The sequence below is a fragment of the Crocodylus siamensis genome, chromosome 1 (assembly GCF_052110815.1).
Source record: "Crocodylus siamensis isolate JL-2025a chromosome 1, ASM5211081v1, whole genome shotgun sequence".
Taxonomy (NCBI): Eukaryota; Metazoa; Chordata; order Crocodylia; family Crocodylidae; genus Crocodylus; species Crocodylus siamensis.
The window spans coordinates 379,063,290-379,086,408 of NC_143395.1; the positions used below are offsets into that span (position 1 = coordinate 379,063,290).

The 23,119-nt window shown below is 43.1% G+C and overlaps 1 protein-coding gene across 6 annotated transcripts in view; it reads left to right on the top strand.

Annotated features, from left to right (window-relative positions):
• Positions 1 to 23,119, top strand: part of SLC7A1 (solute carrier family 7 member 1) — a 70,984-nt gene that overhangs the window by 16,933 nt on the left and 30,932 nt on the right. For 4 of the 6 annotated variants that reach the window (XM_090028213.1, XM_090028194.1, XM_090028222.1 and 1 more), the window contains 3 exons: positions 15,033 to 15,106; positions 16,360 to 16,743; positions 21,517 to 21,675. In XM_090028213.1, the coding sequence (XP_089884339.1) occupies positions 15,091 to 15,106; positions 16,360 to 16,743; positions 21,517 to 21,675 (559 nt within the window). In that variant the 5' untranslated portion in view covers positions 15,033 to 15,090. The remainder of the gene's footprint in view (positions 1 to 15,032; positions 15,107 to 16,359; positions 16,744 to 21,516; positions 21,676 to 23,119) is intronic. The other 2 variants (XM_090028177.1, XM_090028185.1) reach the window with 1 other exon arrangement.

Below are 23,119 nucleotides of genomic sequence, written 5' to 3' on the forward strand. Positions count from 1 at the left end.
CCACTTAGAACTAAGCAGTACTGACACTGTATGCTTTGTTTATTCAATATTACCTACAGCCCTGTGCATGGTATGGTTCCTGTAGGATGTACCCATTTGTTCAGCTAATGATGCAGTATGCCGCTTGCATTTAAGTGCAAATAGGAGATCTTTATATGCTGGTTTGGAGTCAAGTAGTAAACAAGTGTCATACTGAGTAACTCTTCAATGGAAAATATTCAGCTAGTTAGGTTAAATTTTTTAGAGCTATCTTTTTGAAACTGCATACATATTACTTGAGTGCATAGCAGCATATATACAACTGGTTATGAAGGTGGAGTTGGGATTATTGTGCATATGCAACTTGGGACTATACTGTAGAAAAGTTGGTTTTCTTTAAAATTATATATATTTATATATCTTATACTTGTAGGAATGTGGGTCCAAGGTAAGCTATTTGCATAAGTTCCCTGTAGGTTGCCTTTACTGTGTAAATTAAAATGGTAGGAACACTACAGTATTAGATTCATAATAATGGTAATGCACTTAAACTGCATTCCAAAACGTATTATTTCTGTCTAACTGCTTATAGGAGAAATTAACTAGGCTTGATGAAGGTAGGAAACTTTTTTCTTAATTCCTTCATTGTGTCAAATTGCTTCTAAATCTAGGGAGACCATGTAAGGGTGTAGAATGCATCCCAACCTCGCTTGGAGTTCCATGCCTAGAGGACTGCAGAACTGGTTTTAAGATCAGTGGAAACATTCCTGGATTAAGGAAAGCCATTTCTAATTAATTAATTTGGAATGTATTTTGATTCCATTTAATCCTAAAATTCTTCAGGCATTCTTGTATAATTCAGCATTAGTCTGATTTTACCTTCCTAGGATAAATGCATCTTGAAAACATTATGATACACTGGTCAGCTTGATACTTTGGAGTTTTAACGGCATCTCCCATCTCTTATCCTCAGACTTTGAACGATAAACACTCTAAGAGGAGTGTGTGGTAGTTAGTGAAAAATCTTATGGGAAGGCCATAGTGGTCTAATGGTCTCAAAAGTTTAGGAACTACAGATCAAAGGTGAGTAGTTGCTCTTGGACATGTTGCATAGACTGTATGTGAAAGCACAAGAGTTAACGTTGTATGTGTTCAGTGTATTTACGCTTCCTTGCATTCAGTGTGACTATGGCTTTCACTTTCTTGCTCATTATCTTTAAATTAAAAAATCAACCATAACTCTTATGCTAACACTTCTATGATAAATATTTTAGCACCTGTGAGCAGCCCTGATGCAATGCATTTTCATGTTCCTTTAACCACCTCCACCCAGTCCTGACAAACAGTTACACATGGGACCCACTCATGTGTGCATCTGATTTCAGTGTAAGACTTCCATAGTGCAAAATGAACTCACAACAGCTGCCATGATACCCTGATTTTAGGGATGTGTATCTGTCTGGCTGGACATTCAGTGAAGGACATCACATCACGTGGGCTCTAAGTGGACTTCAGTAAATTTAATACAAATATTATGTTTGTATGAAAGTGCTGGCATGGCTGGATACACCATTTTGTGGATTCAGTGTCCAGGAGCTTTTAGGTAATGAGGACAGATGTTGTTTCAGCCTCTAACTGGTGTTACCTTCATCAGAGATGCACTGTGGAGTTAGTGTGCACGTTGTTTTAAAATGCAGAATACATCCCACAGCATGGTTTCTTGAAAGTAATTCAGCTATGATGACTTTTACCCCATATGATTAGATGCCAAGTCAATAGAAGGAGACCTACTAAAGAAGAAACAAGGGAAAAAACCTAAGTAACCAGAATTCTGTGTGGAGAGAACCAGATTAACGACATTTGGAGTTCTTTACTTTCTAAGATTTGTATTAAGAGAACAGACTATGCAAATATGCACTTTGCCTTGAGGGGTTGGAAGCTTCTTATGCTGCAGTTCTTCTCTGTTAAGAAAAGGAAAATTGTTGCTGACTTTCATAGAAAGCTGCATATACAAATCTGCTCAGTTATGGAAGGAAATGTAGGTTTGTAGGAGCTCAGAGGGAGATCTCTGAGCTCCTACAAGCTCTCTGGAGATAACAGATCTGAAGAAGCCTGAACATTTGTGTATTTACAGATCTCTGAACTGTAAAGTGCACCACTTTCACAGAACATATTTTCATCACTGACTTCCATTTTATTAGGCACCTGATGATCTGTGCTGATTTTGGAAATACGCCTGCATTGGCAGTCAGAACATGTAAGGTCATGGTGGTACTCTACATCTTCCGTTTCACGATTATTCAATAAAAGTTCTTTAGTTTGGCTGAGCACACTGTGTGCTTTGAGTCTTGCTTCATTGTTTGGTAAACTCTGAATAAGCTGTTCAAACTGCTTCAGAATGCTTCATTCCAAAATGTAACTATAATGCTTGCCTGTAATGAGGAGTTTGGTATAATTGAGGTAGAGAGGTGAGAAGTTGTTTGGTGCAGGGTTTCCTTAAATAAAAATACTATAGAATATAGGTAAATTGTATGCTGGATGTGCATGTGAAGCTTTCAGTTTCTGGATTTGGAGAAGGAGAAAAAGAATCGAACATCTGATCTGTAAGGTGAGGGAGGTGGCTGGCCATGGATATTAAAGACTCAGTAATATCAGTGAAGCTTTTGTAGACTTGTGTTAAGAAACTAGGCTGTATTATTGTTTCTGAAAGGGCTTGATATTTTGTCTTGTCCATTTTGTGCCACACACATAATTCTTTTCTTTAAATTAACTCAGAAAATGGTGGCATTATAAAGTAAGGCACTTTTAAAGGATTTTTTTAGGATTTTCAGGTTCAAGGAATGTTTCATAGTTTCATAGTTGGTAGGGTTGGAAGGGACCTAAGCAGATCATCTAGTCTGACCCCCTGTCATGGGGAGGAAAGAATGCTGGGGTCAAATCTAGGCCAGCTAGGGGTCAGCTAGGTGGCTGTCCGGCCTGCCTTTTTGAAGACCCCCAGGGTAGGGGCAAGCACCACTTCCCTTGGAAGTTGGTTCCAGCTCCTAGCTGCCCTGACAGTGCCTCCTGATATCTAGCCTGAATCTACTCTCAGTCAACTTATGGCCATTATTCCTTGGTACTGCCAGTAGTGCTTGGGGGAACAGGGACTCTCCCATTGCTTGCTGGTCCCCCTTGTTAAATTTATAGGTGGCCACCCGATTCCCCTCTTCGCCTTCCGTTGTAGAGGCTGAACAGGTTCAGGTCCCGTAGCCTCTCCTTGTAGGGCCTGCCCTGCTGCCCCCTAATCATGTCATTATTCTGATTTTTAAATCGCATCAGCTTTCATATCTCTCTAACCCATTGTACCTTTCAGTCTAATTTGGTCTACTCCTTTGTGATTTCACTCACATAAATGTCTATGCAGTTATACCATTCTCCCAAGAAGCACTTGAGTCCCTTAAAACCTGGATTTATATAAGAGTGCACTTGTTGTTTTAGAGAAATGTTTCTTCTGATGCCTTTTTAATAACAGACAGTTTTTAATAATGTTGAGTTTTTTTGTTTTAAATAACATACATAGTGATTCTGGTAACTGTATTTTGGTCTGACTTCCCTTTTTCCCTAATAAGCATCTCCAAAGACCATCTACTCTTTTTTTTCTGGCCTAATGGTTGGCTGTTGCCAGTCAACATGCAAAACATCACTGGAGGTTTCAACCTGAATCCAAATAAACTACATGAATTCCCATCCTTGATACAGTTTCACAGAGCATAGTTTTATTCTACTCCACCTCAAGTATGAATTATTGGCAGATTACAGGCGGTCTGCCACTTAGGGCAGATAACCTTAAAGCCTGCAAGAGATAACAGGCTTTGTGTGCATTTTTTTTAAAAGTAACTATATTGACTTTGTAACTATTGACAGAGAGACCCTCAGAATTAATGTCCAGTTACAAGAACTAGATTGAACAGTTTTTCCTAACATGTCTTGTGAAAAATGAGAAAAGTTAATGTAAAACCTTTTAAGGGAAAAGAATAGTAGAATTGGTTAGAAGACACCAATTCAATTGAAAATGTGTATGGCTTTCATGTTGTTCCCCCCCCCCCCCCCGGCTTCAAAAAAATAAATCGTAGAACTGTAGGGATACAAGGAACCTTGGGGTCATTTTGTTGAATCTCTCGCTCACTAGTTAGGACGTGAATACTTTGATCATCCCTAACTAGTGTTTGTCTAACCCAGGGGTGGGCAAAATATGGCCTGTGGGCCGGATCTTGGCTGCAGAGGGTCTTTTGTGCAGCCCTTGGGTCCTGCCTGGCTGAGGTGCCAGCTGGCTAGGGCACATCTTGCTGCTCCCTGGGCATGCAGTGGGGGCAGCCCAGGTGGAGGCGGCTCCTAGCTGCCGCTGCTGCTGCGCTCAGTCCGATGATAGCAGTGGGGACCAGTGTGTGCAGCCCTAACCTGGTGCGCCCTGCGCCAGCTCCAGGCTTGCCTGTCTGGGCTGAGCAGCAGCAGTGCAGAACAGAAACTGCCGCTCACCATGGGGCAAAAGCGCTTCCCTGGCTCCAGGGTGGGGTGGGGGAGAAGAGGACAGGGAGAGTGGGGGTATGGCCCAGCCCTGTGGGGGGCTGGTGCATGGCCTGGCTGCATTTATCTCAGGGGAGCCCAGCCTTATCCAGCCACAGGGGTAGGGGGCACAACCTGACCTAACCTGCTGTGCAAGGCTTGGGGTTTCAGAACTTGGCAGCAGGGGAAGGTGGTTGTATTTATTGGCACCGCTCCCCTGCTGCCAAGTTTTGTGGTTTGTGTGGAGCCCTATAGGCCAGATACCTGTGGCTCTGGGGGCTGCATTTGGCCCATGGGCTGGTGGTTGAGCATGCTGGTTTATCATGTTCTTCAGTATACATTTTAATAAAAAAAAATGCTTGCAGGGAAGCATTGGCACTGTCCACTCTCCTACTGAAGCTGTGTCAGCGTGCAGCAAGAGTGCAGGATTCATGGAGCCAGAATGAGAGCAAGTAAGAGGGTGCCTGGTTTTCCCCTTTAGGCTTTTATGCAGGAATCTAGGAAAGACCAGCCCCTCGAATTCCACGCATTACTGACTTGTTTCATGACAATAACTCTTAACCAGTCCACTTCTGAATAAGGTAGTTCCATTCAGAGGCATAATATGTGAAGACTGCACCCAGGACAATCCTCTCTTGCACCGTTCCCCCACTAGGCTGCACATAGAGTGGTAGCATGAAGCAGCAGGGACAGTGTTATGGCGTGGAAGTTGTTTTGGGAACTCTAGTTCCCTAGAGTGGCATTGGAGTCCATGGCTGCTGGAGAGAGATTTCACCCTTTTTTACTGTCAAAGCCTATGTTAGGAGGGAAAAAATTGCTGACTTTAATGTAAAAAAGGACCCCATTTTTTGTGCTCTCCCAGCAGCATGAGCTTCACTGCCAGTGCATCTGCAGTGTGCAGCCAAAGTGCAAGTGGAGCAGGGAACAGGAGAGTGAGGTGCTCCACCATCCCCCTGAAGCAGACCTTGGTGCATGTGCCCTGCTTGCCCACCCAACGTTACACTACTAGTTCAATTTGTCTTGTAGGATCCCAGCTGCTGTTCTTTGAATGTAATCTGCTTGGGGCTAGAATCTGGGCTTTGTTGCATGGTAAATTTAGGTGGCTTCTTGAGCTCTTAACCCCTGGACTGGCTGGACACTAACTCCTTTTAAGTGGCTTAAAGCATGTGGTGTTCATCTTAATTCTGTCCTGGAGTGACATAACTCTTATCTCCCAATCCACCTAATTTTGTTCCTGTTCCATTACCCTGTGGCCATGGTAGTTGAAGTCCTCCAATATCCCAGAATGTTCTGAGGGGCCTGGTTTCTTTTTTCTCTGGAGCTCAGGCAGCACCTGCCACCCCACTCACTGCTGGCTGGGCTGCTGGCTGGCCAGGTGCCACCTGAGCTCCAAGGAGCACGATCCTTTCTTTCCCTGGAGTGATCAGCAGCCATGGTGCCCCCCTGCTGCTGCCCAGACCAGCAGTGGTGTGGTAGGGGGTGCCTCCTGAGCTCTGGAGAAAAAGATGGGGCCCCTCAGATCCTGGAGCTGCTGTGTCAGTTTCAGCAAGACCAGAGAGCCCCAGGTAAGCTGCTTTTCCTTGGTGTTTCTGGTTTTGCTGAATATGACATGGTGGCAGGCCTGCTCTCTGCCTGGTGGGAGCAGCAACCAGGTCCTGCTTTTAGTCCTGTCCATGCTCACCAAGCCTCTAGTGGCAAGTCACAGCTATGCAGGTGAAGGACAGTCAGAGCAGGTTTCTCACCTTACTGCATGACTGTTCCACTAAGCTGAACAGCACCAAGCTAATTAACATTTGTTCGGTTTACGGCGTAAGGTCTAACAAGCCCTTGGATGTTAATCTGGCAAAACTCTCTTTCGTATAGAACCTAGGGCGTGCCAAAGAAAACCAGCTTGTGCTTGATTTCACCACCCTAGTCACGAGTAACCTTTCCTCTGTGAGTAGGCTCAAAAGTGGTAGAACTGGCTTTAAAAGAGTAACTGCCAAAATCATCCAGTGTTTGCACATCAAATTGAAGAACATAATTAATGAGTTTCACTTCAAGAAGTGATCCTTTGTTTGAATCAAAGTGTGTGTGTGGGGGGGTGTCCTCTAGTGTAATGCTTGGTTTTTCACAACCAAAGTTGATCACAGAATTCTGCAGTATATTAATACTGAATCCCAGTGATTATTATATCTTCATGTTTAAAGCAATCTTGGGGAAGTCACCTGATGAAACCCCAAAAAATGTTGAGTGGGACTCTATACTTAGAGATGTCACTCAGTGGAGTTAACCTTTAAACTCTTCTCTAACCTACTATATTATTATTGTTATTATTAAATGAATTCAGGTCTTCAGCAGCAAGAATGAGATGAACCTCTGGGACTCTGTCATCCAGAGCAGTGTCTCTTCCCCCCCCAACAAAAGATGTCTGGAGGTTTCATTTGTGTGTGGTGGGGGCTTCATTATATATATGATACAGACTTTTCTTCTTGCTCTATAGATGATTTGACATTCTGCATAATCCTCTTTGATTCCGGGTACAAATGAGAATTTATTTTTGGGAATAAATTCTCAAGAACTGGAAAGCCTTGAACTAGATAAGAAATGGAACAAATGTAATTGTTTTGGAAGCGAGAGCAGTGCTTATGTAAAACTGACCCTTATCAGCTTATTTTACATGTGTGGTTTTAGATTTTAACTGGGCAGATGTTTGTTTTCCCTTTCTGCTGTTAACCAGCTGCAGGTTGGCTTGTTTTCTTTTAATGTGTTGTTTGAAAGATACCCCTTTTCAAAATGGGAACTAAAGTTGATGAATCTGATGTTAGGTATGCTAACTATTAGATGAGCAGAAGATCTTACTTTGTCATAAAAATATACATGAGACAGTGTTATAACTTGTAAACCCCTCCCCCCCCAACCACTTGGAGAAAATTAGGGTATGTATTGTGTGCAAGGAAAAGGGCTCACTCTCAATGAGTCCAGAAAGTTAGAAATTTGGGTGGGAAAGGGGAGTGGTAGTAATTTAATTAAACAGTGGTGAGAAGCAAAGTGATTAATGCTGACACTATTTCCTTCCTTCTCCCACTTCCTCCTCCCCTCGGCCCCCCCCCTGCAAATTTCTTGCCCTTTGGGGAATCCATCTCCCCAAATTTATGTGGGGATTAGTCAGTGGCCAGATCAGACCTGGTCCGAAGACCCCCAGACCTCTGGTACTTACTTGCCTGTACTTTGCGATAAGATTCCCCCACAACCCTTTCTGTGGACTTTCCAAAAATAGGGTTCCTGTTAAATTTGAAGGGAGGGAGTGATTGTGTTGTTGTATGCAAGAAAATACAATAATTAATATCTCCACATATATTTGGATGCAGAGCAAACACAGTTATCATGATATTCACTAACATTATGTTCATGTAACAGACATAAACCAGTAAAAATGGGTGAGTAGTAGAAGCATAGAGAAATTGGGCTGGAAAAGACCTCTAAAAGTCTAATACAGACTCAAAGTTCTGGCCCCCTTGAAACCATTGGGAGGTTTGCCTTGGAGTGAAATTTTTATTCTACTGAACAGCATGAAAACTGCCTTAAGATTCACGCCTTTATTTTATCTAGGTATTGTCTGTGTTTTATGCTCTGCTCAGACCTTGTTGGGCCTCTTCTGTGAGTGCTCAACTCCTGTTGAAATCAGGAAGCATCCAGCACTACTGAAGATGTGCCCCTTGATTTGAATCAGAAAGCTTGTTGGAGCTGTGTGCCAGTCAAATGACTCCTTTCTTTGTGCACACCTGACATTTCAGATGGGGAGGATAGCAGGAGCCTAGGAACTGGGCTTTGTAGAAAATGACTGAGGAGCTGGAGCAGATGTCAAGAGCAGAAGTAGATACCATGTTTAGAAAGCACAGATCTGAAGGTAGAAGGCCAGATTCTCGGGCAAGTATACATTTTCAGGGAAAAGTTGGGAATGAAGATTACTTTAGGTCCCTTTGCATCTCCTGCAGCCAGCAGGCTTTAGATCAGAGGTTTTCAATCAGGATGCTGTGAGAATCTGCCAGTGGCTTTGCAATACCTAGTGTTGCTGCCATAGGGTGAAATTGCCTCATGAACATCTGTTTTCAGGTGGCACATTGGAGCCAAAATGAAAAGCAGCTGCAGCAGAAAAGCACGGATGCCTGCTTTACAGTACATATGCCTCCTGGAAATGGAGGTGTGTGGTGTAGTACTGCCTGATGGTAGCAGCATCCAAGCTGCCTCTGTCACAGGGTGAAACTGTGTGGTGCACTTGTATTTCAGGAGGCACATCGGAGCCTAATTGGGAAGAGCAGCAGCAAAAATGGCGGTTCTGTCTTTATATAATGTAATGCAGGCAGGTGCATCCTTTGCAGCAGCCATTTCTCAGTTTGCTCTGACATGCTTCCTGAATACAGAGGCACTCAGGACAGTTCTGCCCAGCCCACATACCTCTTGTTTCTGGCAGACATCATGCAGGGTTGAACGGGGAAGAGCAGTGGCAGGGGCATATGTTCCCACTAGATCTACTTCCTGCAGGAGGCGTGCTGCACAGTTCCACCTGGCTGCTGGGGCAGTGGGTTTGAATATATTATAATGATTATATTAATTAGTATGTTAGTAATCAATTCAGTGTCCATATTATAATACACATCATATTTAATTCTTTTCTTTAAGAGAGGTGCTGCTAAATTCTGGAAAAAAATTTGGTGGGGAGGGGTCTTTGAGTCTAAAAAATATTGAGAACTGCTGCTCTAGACCAGTGGTCTCCAAACTTTTTTGATCATATACCCCTATCAGTAAAAAAAATAAAAAATTTTGAGCACCCCCCCCCAATATATGTATAGTTATATAAATATAAATAGAAGTTCTAATATTTTCTTCCTGCACCTCAATGGATGGTCTTGCGCACCCCATTTTGAAGACCACTGCTCTAGACAAAGCCCTGTTGAAATGAGTACAGTGAAGACTGTTCTACCTTACCCAGACTGCCTAAGATGCTCTTTTGGTCAGTAGGATTTCCTCAACCCTGCTCCCTTTACTTCATGTTGGGTGAATGAACAGCAAATAATCTTGATAAATATATTGTCTCTTGAGTAATTTATCACACAGAAAAGAGTGGTCTCATCCACACAGTGATGCCCAGTAGATCTGTAGCTGCAGTGGGTGGTTTTGTCATGGTGGGAAGCAATTGGAGCAGGTTTTGACTGGTGTTGCACTGTAATGGAAATGGTACAGATAAGCTGAAAACATTAGTAATTGGTAAATATAAAATCCCATGGTATTTTCAAAGTATGAGCTATTTACCTTGTGGCTGCCAGTACCACACACTGGCTTGGAGGACCACAAAGCTGTTCAAAGAATGGCCACTTTATCTTAACTGAAAGCAGCACAAAAAAAAATCGCTTTCCTTGTAAATAATTGTTTTATCTATAACTCAGTCCTCAGAACATGAGAGAACATGATGGCACAGTTCTTCCCTTCTGACTCTGCTGCTGTGGTGCAACTACTGGATTGAAGTATCTTCCAGGTTACCATGACAAAATAAAGATCAAGAAGGTTTAAAAAAAAAAAAAGTTTGTAGTAAACTTAGAAGTCAGCCCGTCTCCAAACGCTGATGTTCTTCACATGAAATGGCAATGGTTCTGCAGAGAAACATTTCTTATTAGCTTGTCATGACAAGTTCCTGGAATAAAGTAGTTTACTGCCAAAGGGACCTCAGCAATGAGATGACAGACCATTGCCAGAACATCAGTGTGAGGATCCTGTTATGTTAGAAAAGTGCATGGAGGCTTTGTGAAAAAATGGTCTTCCTCCTGGGGTGAAACTTCAAGATTGCATCAGTGTAGGTAATAGGTACTTTTGATAGTAATTGTTTGACTACACTGTCAGAAAGCCTGTCTGACTGCTAGTGGCTGGAATGACCCTGCTTGGGTCTGAGAGATGCTGGTGCTTGGACCTGGTGGCAGTGGCAGCTGCTGCTGCTGTCAATTCATCCCACCACCTGGTTGCAGTGTGGCACCCTCCCAGCTCCATGGGCTGTAGCTGATTTATCTGATGAGAGTTTGTTAATGTGCACTGAGATGAAGCAAGCAACTTAATCCTGTGTACTTACTGCTTTGCCTACAATTGCAAAAATTCCTGTGGTTTTGTAAAGTAGAAAGTTGAAAATCCTGTAATAATTTCATATATTTTAGACTTGGATCCTAGTTTTAATGCCTAGAGGTTACTTGTGAGAACTGATCAAAATCTTGCCCTGACTTTGTAAGTCTTACAGAATTAAGTAGTGCATCCACTAGCAATTAAGTGGTGCATCTGTTAAAATCTAAATTGTTCTACCTATAGTTGAGAAAACGTCAAAATGAAAGTTATGAACACACGATTGTTTAGTTATTTTGAGATATTTTTTTTGAAACAGTGAGACATTCCAAATACTAAATATTGTGCCTGCAATTGTATTAATGACTTCCCTGAATAATAGAGTAGATTTTTGGGACTGGAGGAGCAAGTCAGCATATCTAAAAGATACCAGTTATACAAAGCAATGCATTTTAGTTGGCAGTTAACATTTGTCTTGCAGGGGTTATATTACAGATTCAGCTGGAACAGTGAGTTCAGTTTCCTAGTGTACACTTTCCAGTCAGTGTTATCACTCATTATATTGTGTATTTATGTTGGCAGGTGAAGTGCAAATTCCACACGACCTGTTGAAAATAACATTTACGTGCGTGTGTTTTCCTTGAACAACAGTGACTTCTTTTTTTTTTAAGAAGGCCATATACTTCTCATTCTACTATAAATAATAACTGATGATGTATTATGACTCCTGGTAAATCAGTAATGCATTCTGTCTAGATCAAGAAACTTGAAATCTTCCTTTACTTTCTCTTCCTAACGTGGAGGCCTTTTAAACCCAATACCTTTAGCAAATTTAATGGTCAAGCTTTGCAGTCGCAGGTTTTGATCTAAGATGTATGGTTTTATGGTAGTTGCATGGAGACTATTCTGCTGACTCCTTTTTTTTTGCTGAGATCACCTGTATGTTGATGTTAAAGATTTATTTTTCATAAGTGAGGGTTTGACCTGGTGTCTTGATTTAAATATTCCCACTGATGACAAGCACTAGGAAGTGCCACTCTCTGGAGTTATTTACTCTGGAGAAGAGAAGACGGGGGGGAGGAGGGATTTGATAAGTTTTCAAATACTTGAAAGGTAATTACAGAGAGGGTAGATGTGGGCTTTTCTCTGCAGCTGTAGGGAACAGAACTAGGAGTAACAGCCTCAAGGTGCAGCGGAGGAAATTTGGGTTGGAGATTACGAGGAACTTTCTGACTGTTAGCTTGGTCCAATGCTTGACAACCCTATCTAGAGAAAGTGTGGATTCTTCATTCCTAGACATTTTCAAGAGCAGGTTAGACAGACACCTGGCAGGCATGGTTAGTCAGAGATGATCCTCAGGCTGGATTAGATGACCTTGTGAGGGCCCTTCCAGCCCTACTTTCCTATAATCCATTTCCTGCTTAATTTCAGTCTATGTTTTTGTCAGTACACGGTGTAGAAATTGGACAGAGAATGCTACAGATATATCAAATATGTATAGTCCATCTAAACATGACAGCCATAGTTAGTAAGCTCAATAAAACTTGGGGGTTATCATTGACCACAAGATGAACATGAGCCTGCAATGCAATGCTGCGGCTAGTAAAGCGACCAAAACGCTGGCTTGCATCCATAGATGCTTCTCGAGCAAATCCCGGGACGTCATTCTCCCCTTGTACTCGGCCTTGATGAGGCCGCAGCTGGAGTACTGCGTCCAGTTTTGGGCTCCACAATTCAAAAAGGATGTGGAGAATCTTGAGAGAGTCCAGAGGAGAGCCACGCGCATGATCAGAGGTCAGGAAAACAGATCTTACGATGACAGGCTGAGAGCCATGGGACTCTTTAGCCTGGAAAAGCACAGGCTCAGGGGTGATCTGATGGCCACCTATAAGTTTATCAGGGGTGACCACCAGGATCTGGGGGAACGTTTGTTCACCAGAGTGCCCCAAGGGATGACAAGGTCGAACGGTCATAAACTCCTGCAAGACCGTTTCAGGCTGGACATAAGGAAGAATTTCTTTACTGCCCGAGCCCCCAAGGTCTGGAACAGCCTGCCATCGGAGGTGGTTCAAGCACCTACATTGAACACCTTCAAGAGTAAATTGGATGCTTATCTTGCTGGGATCCTATGACCCCAGCTGACTTTCTGCCCTTTGGGCAGGGGGCTGGACTCGATGATCTCCCGAGGTCCCTTCCAGCCCTGATGTCTATGAAATCTATGAAATATGAAATCTATGAATATGGTTCCCTCACTTTTCATTAAGGCCTCTGATGTATAAGACGTGAGAACAAAAGCCAGATAGATAACGGGACCATGAGCATAGAAATGGAAATTACTATAATCAAGAGGGAATCAAAACCCAAAAGAGCTTAATGTGCTCAGGTGGGAGAGACCTTTTGAATCTCAGAGATCATCTGAACAGATGCACAGAACTGTTGATTTGAGAAGTAGGACTGGCTAGCAAATGAGGGTGGTACTATAGGATAGTACAATAGCAAAACCTTTTTTAAGAAACAGAGTTATCAATTTAGAAAGCTGCATGTATATTATTTTGATCTCTCTAGTTTTCAGGGCTTTGGAAAAATTTTGAAGGAAGGAATAAATAGACAGGAGGAAACAAACAGACAGCAAATGTGTTGGGAGCTGTGTGACAGGTTAATCCAGGGATGGACAACTATTTTGGCTGGAATGCTGACTAATAAGTTTTGGTGAGCTGTTGAGGGCCACAAGGGTGCATCCCTTGTCAAGGGGTGGGGCTTAGCAGTTTGACAGATCGCCCACCCCCTGGTTGTCATCTTGGAACTGGAAGTCCTGCCCTGGCATATGGTTCATGACATAAACATTGCCACCCACCTGACACCAAACCTTGCCTTGCTTACTGCCATGTTGGTCCCAGAATTCCCTGCCCCATCACATGGTCCCTAACATCAGAAAGTTCATCCCTTGACTGGGACACACTGCCCCTTCACAAGGTCCATCCTTATGGTACATGGCCTGCACCTGGTGTCCCACGAGGTCTGCCCTCTAGGTCATGAGGCACAGAAAGAACCTATCAGGATGCAAGGGGTTTTGATCCCTCTAACAACCTGCCCCATTGCCCTCAGTCAGTTGGTGGGGGTTTCCAGGCATTGGAACTCCTGAGACCAGCAGCAAACCAAGCAAGTTGAAGGCCAGGCATACACAATCTTTCAGAAGAAGTCATTTTAACAAAGCATAGGTTAAAAACACATATACTAACAATTAAACGTCTACTATAACACTTCAGTTTTATTTCAAAAAGTATTTTTGTCCTGATTTATGCAGCAAAACTTGCCCAAGTGGTGCAGTTCAGTCTGCCCCTGGCACATGGCTGCTTCTTGGTGCTCTGCATGTGGATGAGCCTGGCCTGCTCCCACCCAGGGAAGCCTGCCCTGCAGTCCTACCTGTACCAGCCAGCACACACAGTTTTGTGGTAGGGCTGCCTTCCACCCACTTGACTGCCCGCATGTGGCTGCTGATCTCATTGGGTGGGCGGAGTAGATGGAAGGCAGCTGGGAGCTAGAGCCCCATGCACTGGGGCAGGCTTTCCTGGGAGCCCCACACGATGGAGCTGGGTCAACTTGGCTATGTGCAGCTCCTGGGATTCTGCCCACTGGGGCTGGGATGGCTCAGCCTCGCTTCCTGCCTCCACATGCGGCTCATGGGACTTGGTGGGGGTTTACATGTCGCCGGGGGATCTGCCTGCCGCTGGCCACTAGCTCCCTAGGGGCTGCCACCACTTCCCCCTTCCCTTGCTAGCTTTGCAATCTGGGAGCTAAATGTCAGACCAGGGAAAGGGCTGCTAAAGCTGAAAGTATTGGCGTAAGAACATCTATGTTTTATATTAGCCATGAATAAACTAGAGATTAGAAGACTTCTTGCCTTCAGAAGGACATGTTTCCAGGATGAGAAGTGGGGGATAAAAAACGTAACTTTTTTTTTAAAAGCTCAATAAATTTATAAGAGGCATTTATATAGTGTGGTTACATATGGTCACGGGACATGGCACACGGGGTTCTTCCAGGCTGGTGTTACTAAACACATACAAGAAATACTAAACAGCTGCATCAGGGGAGAAATTCTCCCTCCATTTTATAAAGGCTGCCCGTACTGTATCAGGCTTCAGTTGTTTATTTACCAAAAGATGTAAAAGTATCATCAAGCATTTCTCTCTCTTTGAAGGGGGAGATTTTTTCAAAAGCTTCTTTTAAGAGTAAATTGGATGCTTATCTTGCTGGGATCCTATGACCCCAGCTGACTTCCTGCCCTTTGGGCAGGGGGCTGGACTCGATCTCCCGAGGTCCCTTCCAGCCCTGATGTCTATGAAATCTATGAAGAGCAGACTCTAGTTTTATGATGTTTACAACAGTATTATTCCTGTTGACATGGAGTTTTTTCTCCTGCCCAGGCAGGGGTTCGGACTTGAAGATCTACAAGGTCCCTTCTGACCCTGCTTCTATGGTTCTATGATAAAGGTAACAGGTATGTGATGCAAGTAAAAAAAAAAAAAAAATTTTTTTTTCTTTGGCTTTTGTAAGTGTGGGTATGGTTGAAGCTCCTGGAGAGTTTGGCCCATGGTATATTGTGATAAGTAAGCAAAGGCAACATTTAATTAGCCAGTTAAGCCAGCTATTTATTCATGTATTTCTCCAAAAGCTTTGTAAGCAGTCCTATTTGTTTCAATGTACCTGCTAAAAAGTTCATGGCATTTGAACTTGAAGTGTGTTGCTGACCAGAGACCAAAGTTTGAAATAAAAATAGCTCTCCAGAATGTCTGTTTCTTCTGCAGAACTCTTTTAATGCTGTGGGCCAAATACTATACCAGTAAAAATAAGAGCTCAATCCAAAGTAATTTCTTTTTAACATTAGTGCAACTGAATTGATAAATAAAATTTACCTGTTTCTGTCTGTATTGTTAGTGTCAGTCTGTAGATTATCCTGCAATATCTGTTTATCTTAGTACCTGTAACTGGTGGGAAAAAGAGTTTAGAAAGGAGGAGGGAGCAGAACCATTCATCTAGTCCATTTGATCACAGGGCGGAAAGCTAAACATTCATATTACTCTTTAGAAGTGATATTATATTTAGAATTCATGTGTTCCATATTCTTGACACTGGGTTTTAGGTGTAGTCATGTTGGTCTAAGGACACAGGCAGGCAAGGTTCTTTGAGCAGATGTGGTATCTTCTATTTTTTCCAACTACTCAGTTGGTCTAATAGAAGAACTTCATCTACTCAAAGAACCTTGCCATACTCCGGACAGTAACTCTTGTGAAATTTTGTTTTACCTCAAATACTTCAATGTGAAATCTACTTAACTTCCAGGTTATAAAAAGAATGTTGATGTCTGATTTGCAGGTCAGCAAATCAAGGCCAAGAGCCAAGCATTGTATTCCTTTTTTGGCTTGAACACATACTTTAAAGAACACTTACATTTTTTGTAACTGACACCTCTGTTCATGATGGAAAAACCCCAAATGGAATCCATTTCACCCTTCCAGGGTTCTACATTGCCTTCACAGTGTCCACTGGTGTAATAGATAGTACATGCTTATTTTTCTTTACTACAGTAAATAAATTAACTTTTGAAAACCCAAGGAACCAATCTGTTCTATAAGAAAGTGTGAAGTGAAAAGATTTTGATCTTTAAATCAAGCGTGCAGTATTGTAAGTATGTAGTTTATGACATTTTAAGTTACTTCTGACTTAAGTAATTATGTACTGTCTTTCTTACAGGTCTTCACAAAAAGATGGGGTGCCAGGGACTTACCAATTTTGGGAACCAGCTGCTTCGCCGGAAAGTTGTGGATTGTACCAGGGAAGAGAGCAGGCTCTCGCGATGCCTCAATACCTTTGATTTGGTTGCTCTGGGTGTAGGTAGTACACTTGGGGCAGGTGTCTATGTCCTGGCTGGAGCTGTGGCACGTGAAAATGCAGGACCTGCGATTGTCATCTCCTTCTTGATTGCTGCATTGGCATCTGTATTGGCTGGACTATGTTATGGAGAATTTGGTGCTAGAGTTCCAAGAACTGGATCTGCTTATCTCTATAGCTATGTGACTGTTGGTGAACTATGGGCATTCATCACTGGGTGGAATTTAATTCTGTCTTATGTCATTGGTAAGTATGTAGGGGCATGCTGAGAAACTAGTGTTAATTCAGAATGTCTGCCTGATGTGGATGATACTGCACTGTCATATCATTGTAAAATATAAATTACCTAATTTTTTGCACCAGTAAAAGTTTCCATTGCAGATTTCAAAGCTCAGTAAAGGAATTGATTAATGAAGCTTGTTGGCAGTGGTGGCAACCTTGCATGGTCAAGGATGATCACTCCCATGGGTCAAGTAAAGGATAGTATGTGAGTCAGTTGATGGCTAAGAAGGCTGATCCTAGGGCCACAGATTTTAGCAGATGCCACAGGCGATGATTGAAGGGAGGGTCAGACCACAAATTTCTTGAGTTTGTTTGGTTTTATTTGGTTGTTTGTTTCCTTTTCTATTTCCCCCATTTTTTGCCTCCAGGGTAAGACAGTTTTCCTCAAAGTACACGTACCTTCTCACAAGGCGTTACCATGTGGCCCTATCTTGGGTTAGTTTTTCCATTTGTAAGATCAATGCCATGCTTAATGCTTGCCTTGGGTGTCCTTGAAGTGTTTCTCCTGGCCTCTGCCTGTCCTTTATCCTTGTAAGTAAAGATGTTGGGGGTATAGCAGTTGTTTTGGTAAATGTACATTAGGCATACACACGCAGTGCCCTGTCTACCACAGCTAATGTTGAATAATCAATACTTCCATACTGGTGGTGTTAGTGCCAGTGAGGACACTGGCATTTATGTGATGATTGCTTTATGCTAAGGATTTCTGGAGGTAGTGCTGGTGATGGCATTCCAGGCTTTTCAGGTAGTCCTTGTAAGTCGCCCAAGCTTCACGGCCATAGAGAAGAATTGGGATTATTGAGTTAGGAGCTTTGTTCTAGTCCTGATGTTATGATCATTGAACACACAATGATTCAGTCTTCTGAAGGCAGAGCTGGTACATTGGATCCTATACTGGATCTCCTCATCGAAGGTGGCTTTCTTTGAGGGATGGCTCTGAAGTATGCAAAGCATTTAAAATTCTCCAGCTCCTGTCTATCAAAGAAGATCTTCACTTAGGGAGTTGATTGGCCTAGAGCAGGTTGGTGAAGCACCTTTTTGTTTTTTTCGATGTTAAGGGTCAGTCCCATGTACTGGTATGCTTGAGAAAAGCAGTTAAGAGTCAATTTCTTACCCATCCAACTGTGTAGGCATCAATGCCACAGTTGCTTAATTTATTGATGAAGATGGGGTGAGAGACAGTGTCAGAGGCCTTCTTAAAGTCTAGACAGACTACATCCCATGGCAACACCATCTTCCAAGGATTTAGTCACCTGCTCATAAAAGGTAACCAGGTTGGTCAGGCAGGACCTGCCTTTGAACCCATGCTGGTTGCCTCTGAGCATGATCTCCCCTGCTGCCCCCTCCACAGATGTGGTCCTTGATGATTCTCTCCAAGATCTTCCTGAGCACCAAGGTGAGGCCTACAGGCCTGTAGTTACCTGGGTCCTCCTTCCTCCCTTTCTTGAAAATTGGGACCACATTATCCAGTTTCCAATCCTCCAGCACCTGGCCAGATGACCACAAATGCTCATACAGCCGGGCCAAGGGCTCTGTGATGACCCCTACCAGCTCCTTTAACACCCTTGGGTGCAGGGCATCTGGACCTGCAGATTTAAAGATGTCTAGCCCTTCCAGAAGATTCCTAAGTACATCTGCGCTGGGAGAGAGTGAAAAGATTCCCATCCATCCTGTATTCAACATTTACCAAATGGCAGCCATTGAGAAGTATGCTTTCTGCATCTGCCTCCTCCACCATTGAGGTCTTTGTGTTGTGTTGGATTGGACTGCTTTTTGTCTGATACCTCACGTTTGACCTGAGTGCCGTGGTGACCATACCAGGAGCACAAGACTCCTGACTGTGTTGCTCTTAGGTTCATTGGTACATGGAAGCCTCTTCACCCCATCAAGGTGGCAGTTCATGGGGAGGAATGAAGCTTATATTGCCACATGAGGTAGGTAAATGTTATGAGCAAACCATATGGATCTGATCCAGGTTTCAAGTATAACTTCCTTCAAACTGCCATGTCATCAGGTTTGCATACACTTGGCTCCAGGCCCTGGTGTAGTTATCATCCAGGAATCGGCATGTTTTCATCTGCCAAGGAAGACTAAACTGACACTTGATTGGCAAAGGATTGCATTATCACATCAGCATCTGTAGCCTTTGATAACTAAGGACCTGTTCCAACTTCCATTGAAATCGCTGGAATGAAATCAGAGGCAACCAAAATGATCAGGGGCATGGAACAGTTGCCAAACCAGGGGAAGACTAAAAAGACTAGGAGTCTTCAGTTTAGAAAAGAGAAGGCTGAGGGATATATATGACCCTCTGTGCCATGTGCAGCCTTGGCTTCAGCCTGCATGCTGTGGGCAGCACGTATTCCCTGCTGACCCTGAGAGTTGTGTGAGCAACAAGCTCCAGGACTGGTGTGTGCTACATGTGATGGGCAGGGCAGGATTGGTTGTGTGTGCTGGACAAGGTAGGGAGGGCCAGCATGGGACATACTTTTCATGGGGAGTCGGTGGAAAAACTCTCCCTTGACTTCAGGCTTTGCATCAGGCCCCAATTGAGTGGACAACTCTGTTCACATGTCTGGGCAGCTTTTCAGGTATTGCAGTGGCACTAGGGGAGGATGTTTGTCCTTGCCACTAGTTTAAATACTGTTTAACAGTGGATCAGCTGCACCTGTTGTGAGCAACAGGGAACTTTTGTAGTGTAAACCAAGCTCTTGAGGTTCTAAAAATAAACCACAGATAAGACTTTCTTGACTCTGTTCTGTTTGGATAGTTGGGTATATACAGCTTGAATGCATACAAAGATAGTAAAAAGTCAGGACCGGCAGTGGGAATGCTGATGTTGATTAGTATTTGAATTTTAATCTAAAGTTATTTGTGTGTTGTCAGAACCTGGGAGCTTCATTTCAGCATTTATTCTGGAATGCAGGTATTGTTCTACTTGTGGTTATAAGACTTAAATGTTCCAAGATGGGTATGAACTCCACTGAAGGGTTTATTTTGTTCTGTAGCAGTTTCCATTTCATTAGCAGTTTTTTAAGCTAAGGAAAGGCTTAGTTGTTTAAGAATTGATTTGAAATGCACAGGGTCTGTGATTCTGCTCAGTATTAAGTTTCCCTGCTGAGTCTTTCCTTGACTTCACTGAAATCTTTGGAGTCAATCTGTATTTTCCGCAGTGTGCCCAAGTACAATTTGGCCTGTGGACACCCATGGATTTGAATCCTGGAATATGCATGTCAGTTTCTTTAGTTCATTGGCTAGGTACAGACAGTCAGAAAGCCTGAGGTTGAATTGATTCAGTTTTTGCAGGTTAGTCTAAGATGCTCAGATTAAATTGAAATGGAAGGGAACAGACCTTTGATTCAGGAAATGCAGCCACATGCCTGCAGTAGCTCAGGTCAGAAGCTGGGAGGTGCTAGAGTGTGGCTCTGGTTGTGGGCCCACTTCCTTTTCCTGCTGCCCCTGAGGTCTCTGGGATTTGCAGTCCAGAATTACAGCAGCAGGCCTCTGCAGGGTTGTTCATCACTTCCCTTTCCTGCTTCAAGGTGTCTGGGATTTGTAGTCCACAGTCGCATCCAGCAGTAAGTTTGAGTTGGAGAAAGGGTGTTTAACTCTGCTTCCAGGCCCCCAGCTGGGGTTTGCCTAGTGGGGGCATCCCTCCCCTGCTGACTGGGCTGCATCCCTAGCTGGGCTTGCCCCCCTCCCTCCCCACCCTCACCTGATTGTCAGCAAGCCCTCACCACTCCAGCTACGGAGCAGAGGGGTGGGGTCAGCCCTGCTCTCTGGAGCAGATGGTATAGCCCAGCCCAGAGCTGCAAGGCATGCGGGGGGACTTGATTTAACTTGAACCAGGAAGGGTCTAGGACAAAAGTTTCATTAACCAGTTTGACCCAAATCAGTTAAATCTGATACTGTATTCAACAGGTTTATCTTAAACCAGTTTCAGCCATCTTGAAACTGGTCTGTGTGCACTGAGCTGCTGTTCTGTTACAGGTTTAAACCAGTTTCTGATCACTTAAACTGGTTTATGTGTAACTTCTGTCCATAGCCATTATGTCATTGGGAGTTGTTTCTTCCCACATGAGGAACAGCAGTGGGGACAGCACTAAGTTAAAGGAAGGAGGTCCAGTATGTCTTATACTCTCTTGAGTTACTTTTACACACCCCCATCTTAGTTTCTACCTTGCTCTCAGTTTACCATCATAGGGCCTATTATTGTTGTCACACAAATTTCAGAGTAGTGGAACTTTATTAAAGTCAGTGGCTTTGCCTATATGCTGTCAGGTCTGGTAAACATCTCTAATCTAGCATTAAACTAGATGTACCATTAGGTTGGGTATCACCTGCTTGGATATGCCAGTAGTTGCTGCTGTGCCTTCAGCTTGTAGAGTTTAGTCGCATCTAATGCCTTGTTTCAGAGAGGGAGAGATTTGGGCCCTGAAACCAGCAAGCAATGCAGGGTCTTGAGGGAATGAAACTGTTGTGGGGGAAAGCAAGGCATTGCTGGGCTTGGTTTCATGGTGAAAGAGCAATCTAGTGGGATTTGAGTTTGTACAGAAATCCAACATCTAAGTAGATCTCTGGGGGAAGGTTTGCTACGAGTCTTTTCTAAATGACCTGCAGGGTTAAGCAGAGATGCATCAGAAGTAGATTCCAGTGGTGTTCACAGAGCAGTGCCACTCATTTAAAGATGTGTTCTAGTAATGAAAAATAATTTGTGTTTTCTCCCTCTTCTGAAAGGGACATCAAGTGTGGCCAGAGCCTGGAGTGCAACATTTGATGAAATCATAGGGAAGCACATTGAGCAGTTCTGCCAAGCCTACCTGACTATGGATGCTCCTGGGGTGCTAGCAAAATATCCCGATGTCTTTGCTGTTCTCATCATTCTCATCCTAACAGGTAAAACCTTTGGAAAGTTTGCAAAAATATGTTCCTTTCCTGTAATTTGTATTGCTTGCTTTTGGAATGGGTACAAATGCTTGTGTTTGTTTTGGGCAATTTACTAAAAGTCCTTCGTGCCAGGTATCAGGTTGACCTATTTAGCTGCTCTGCAGTAAGGACCATTTGCATCCTGTTTGTAGGGGTGTTTTTTTTTTTAATTACAGCGGAGTATTTTAGATATTTACATGAACACAAATAAAACATTTAATCCAGTCTTGCATCGCACAGATCAGACAAGGACATTTATTGCCTGCAAGCAAGTACAGAAGGCTTAAAGAAAAAAAAACAACAACCTTGCAGAGCAGCTTTGTTCTCTTGCTGTAGCTCTGATGCTGAGAATCTGCCAATTCATATAGCATGCTGTCCAGGAAAATGTGGGAGAAAAGGCCAGAATGAAGTAACGCTGTGTTGCATGATTTTAAGTGTTAAAACATTAAAATACATGTTGACTTCAGTTTTGCAGCAGTGATCACACAATTTAAAAGGGGGGGAAAAGAAAAGAAAGAAGAAAATGTCTATGTACATGGAAAATACATTGGTTTTGATTTCTTTCCATAGCAAGTGAAACATGTTATAGTTAAATTACAGGGAATATCTTTTGTATTTATACTATTTCTACCTGAACTCTTGCATGTACCTCAGATCAAACCTTTCAAAACTCTATCTGACTTAAATGAGTCTTAAAAAAAAAACAAACAACAAAAACAACATTTTCATATAGCTCTCCACTTTCTAACAGGTAGTATGTGTCATAATATCATCAGAGACTACTTCTAGTCTTATCAGAGCCACAGAATACCTGAAGTCTCAGCCTGTTTTTATCAGCTGTCCAGCCCAAGAACCCAAGCCATCTATTTGCAAGATTCATGTTGAAATTCTTAGAAATCCCACAAAGACGAGATGAAGGGTTGAGCTGTGACTGTGCAGGTGCAGGGAACGTGATGTTATGAGTTAGCTTAGATGTAGCAGGAGTGGGTCCAGATTTAAACCAGAATCACTAATTAGAATCGGGTGCCTGAGGTTCCATGAAAGTACAGCATGGATCAGCACTCAAACCTGTATGCTTAGGAAAGCTTCACAATCTTGAGAGGCTCATCCACTCTACTATTTTGGAGTAAGATTTGAATTGCCAGCTTTCATCTCCTGCATGGGGATGAAGGAGGGGGGCTCTTAAGGTTTTGGAAATTTGGAGAAAAGTCAAAACTTTTCCACCACAAAGTTTCTGGATACAAAATTCATTTCTGGATATAAAATCTGAGTTCACACCTCTTTTCATTAAGTGTCAGCACCTTCTGGGTGCCTGAGTTTTTTTGTTTTTTAGATCATCCATTCTTCCTATGCTATCCAGTTTGTTACGGCTTTTCACGGCATTTCCTCCCCGTCCTTTTCTTTTACCAAAAGA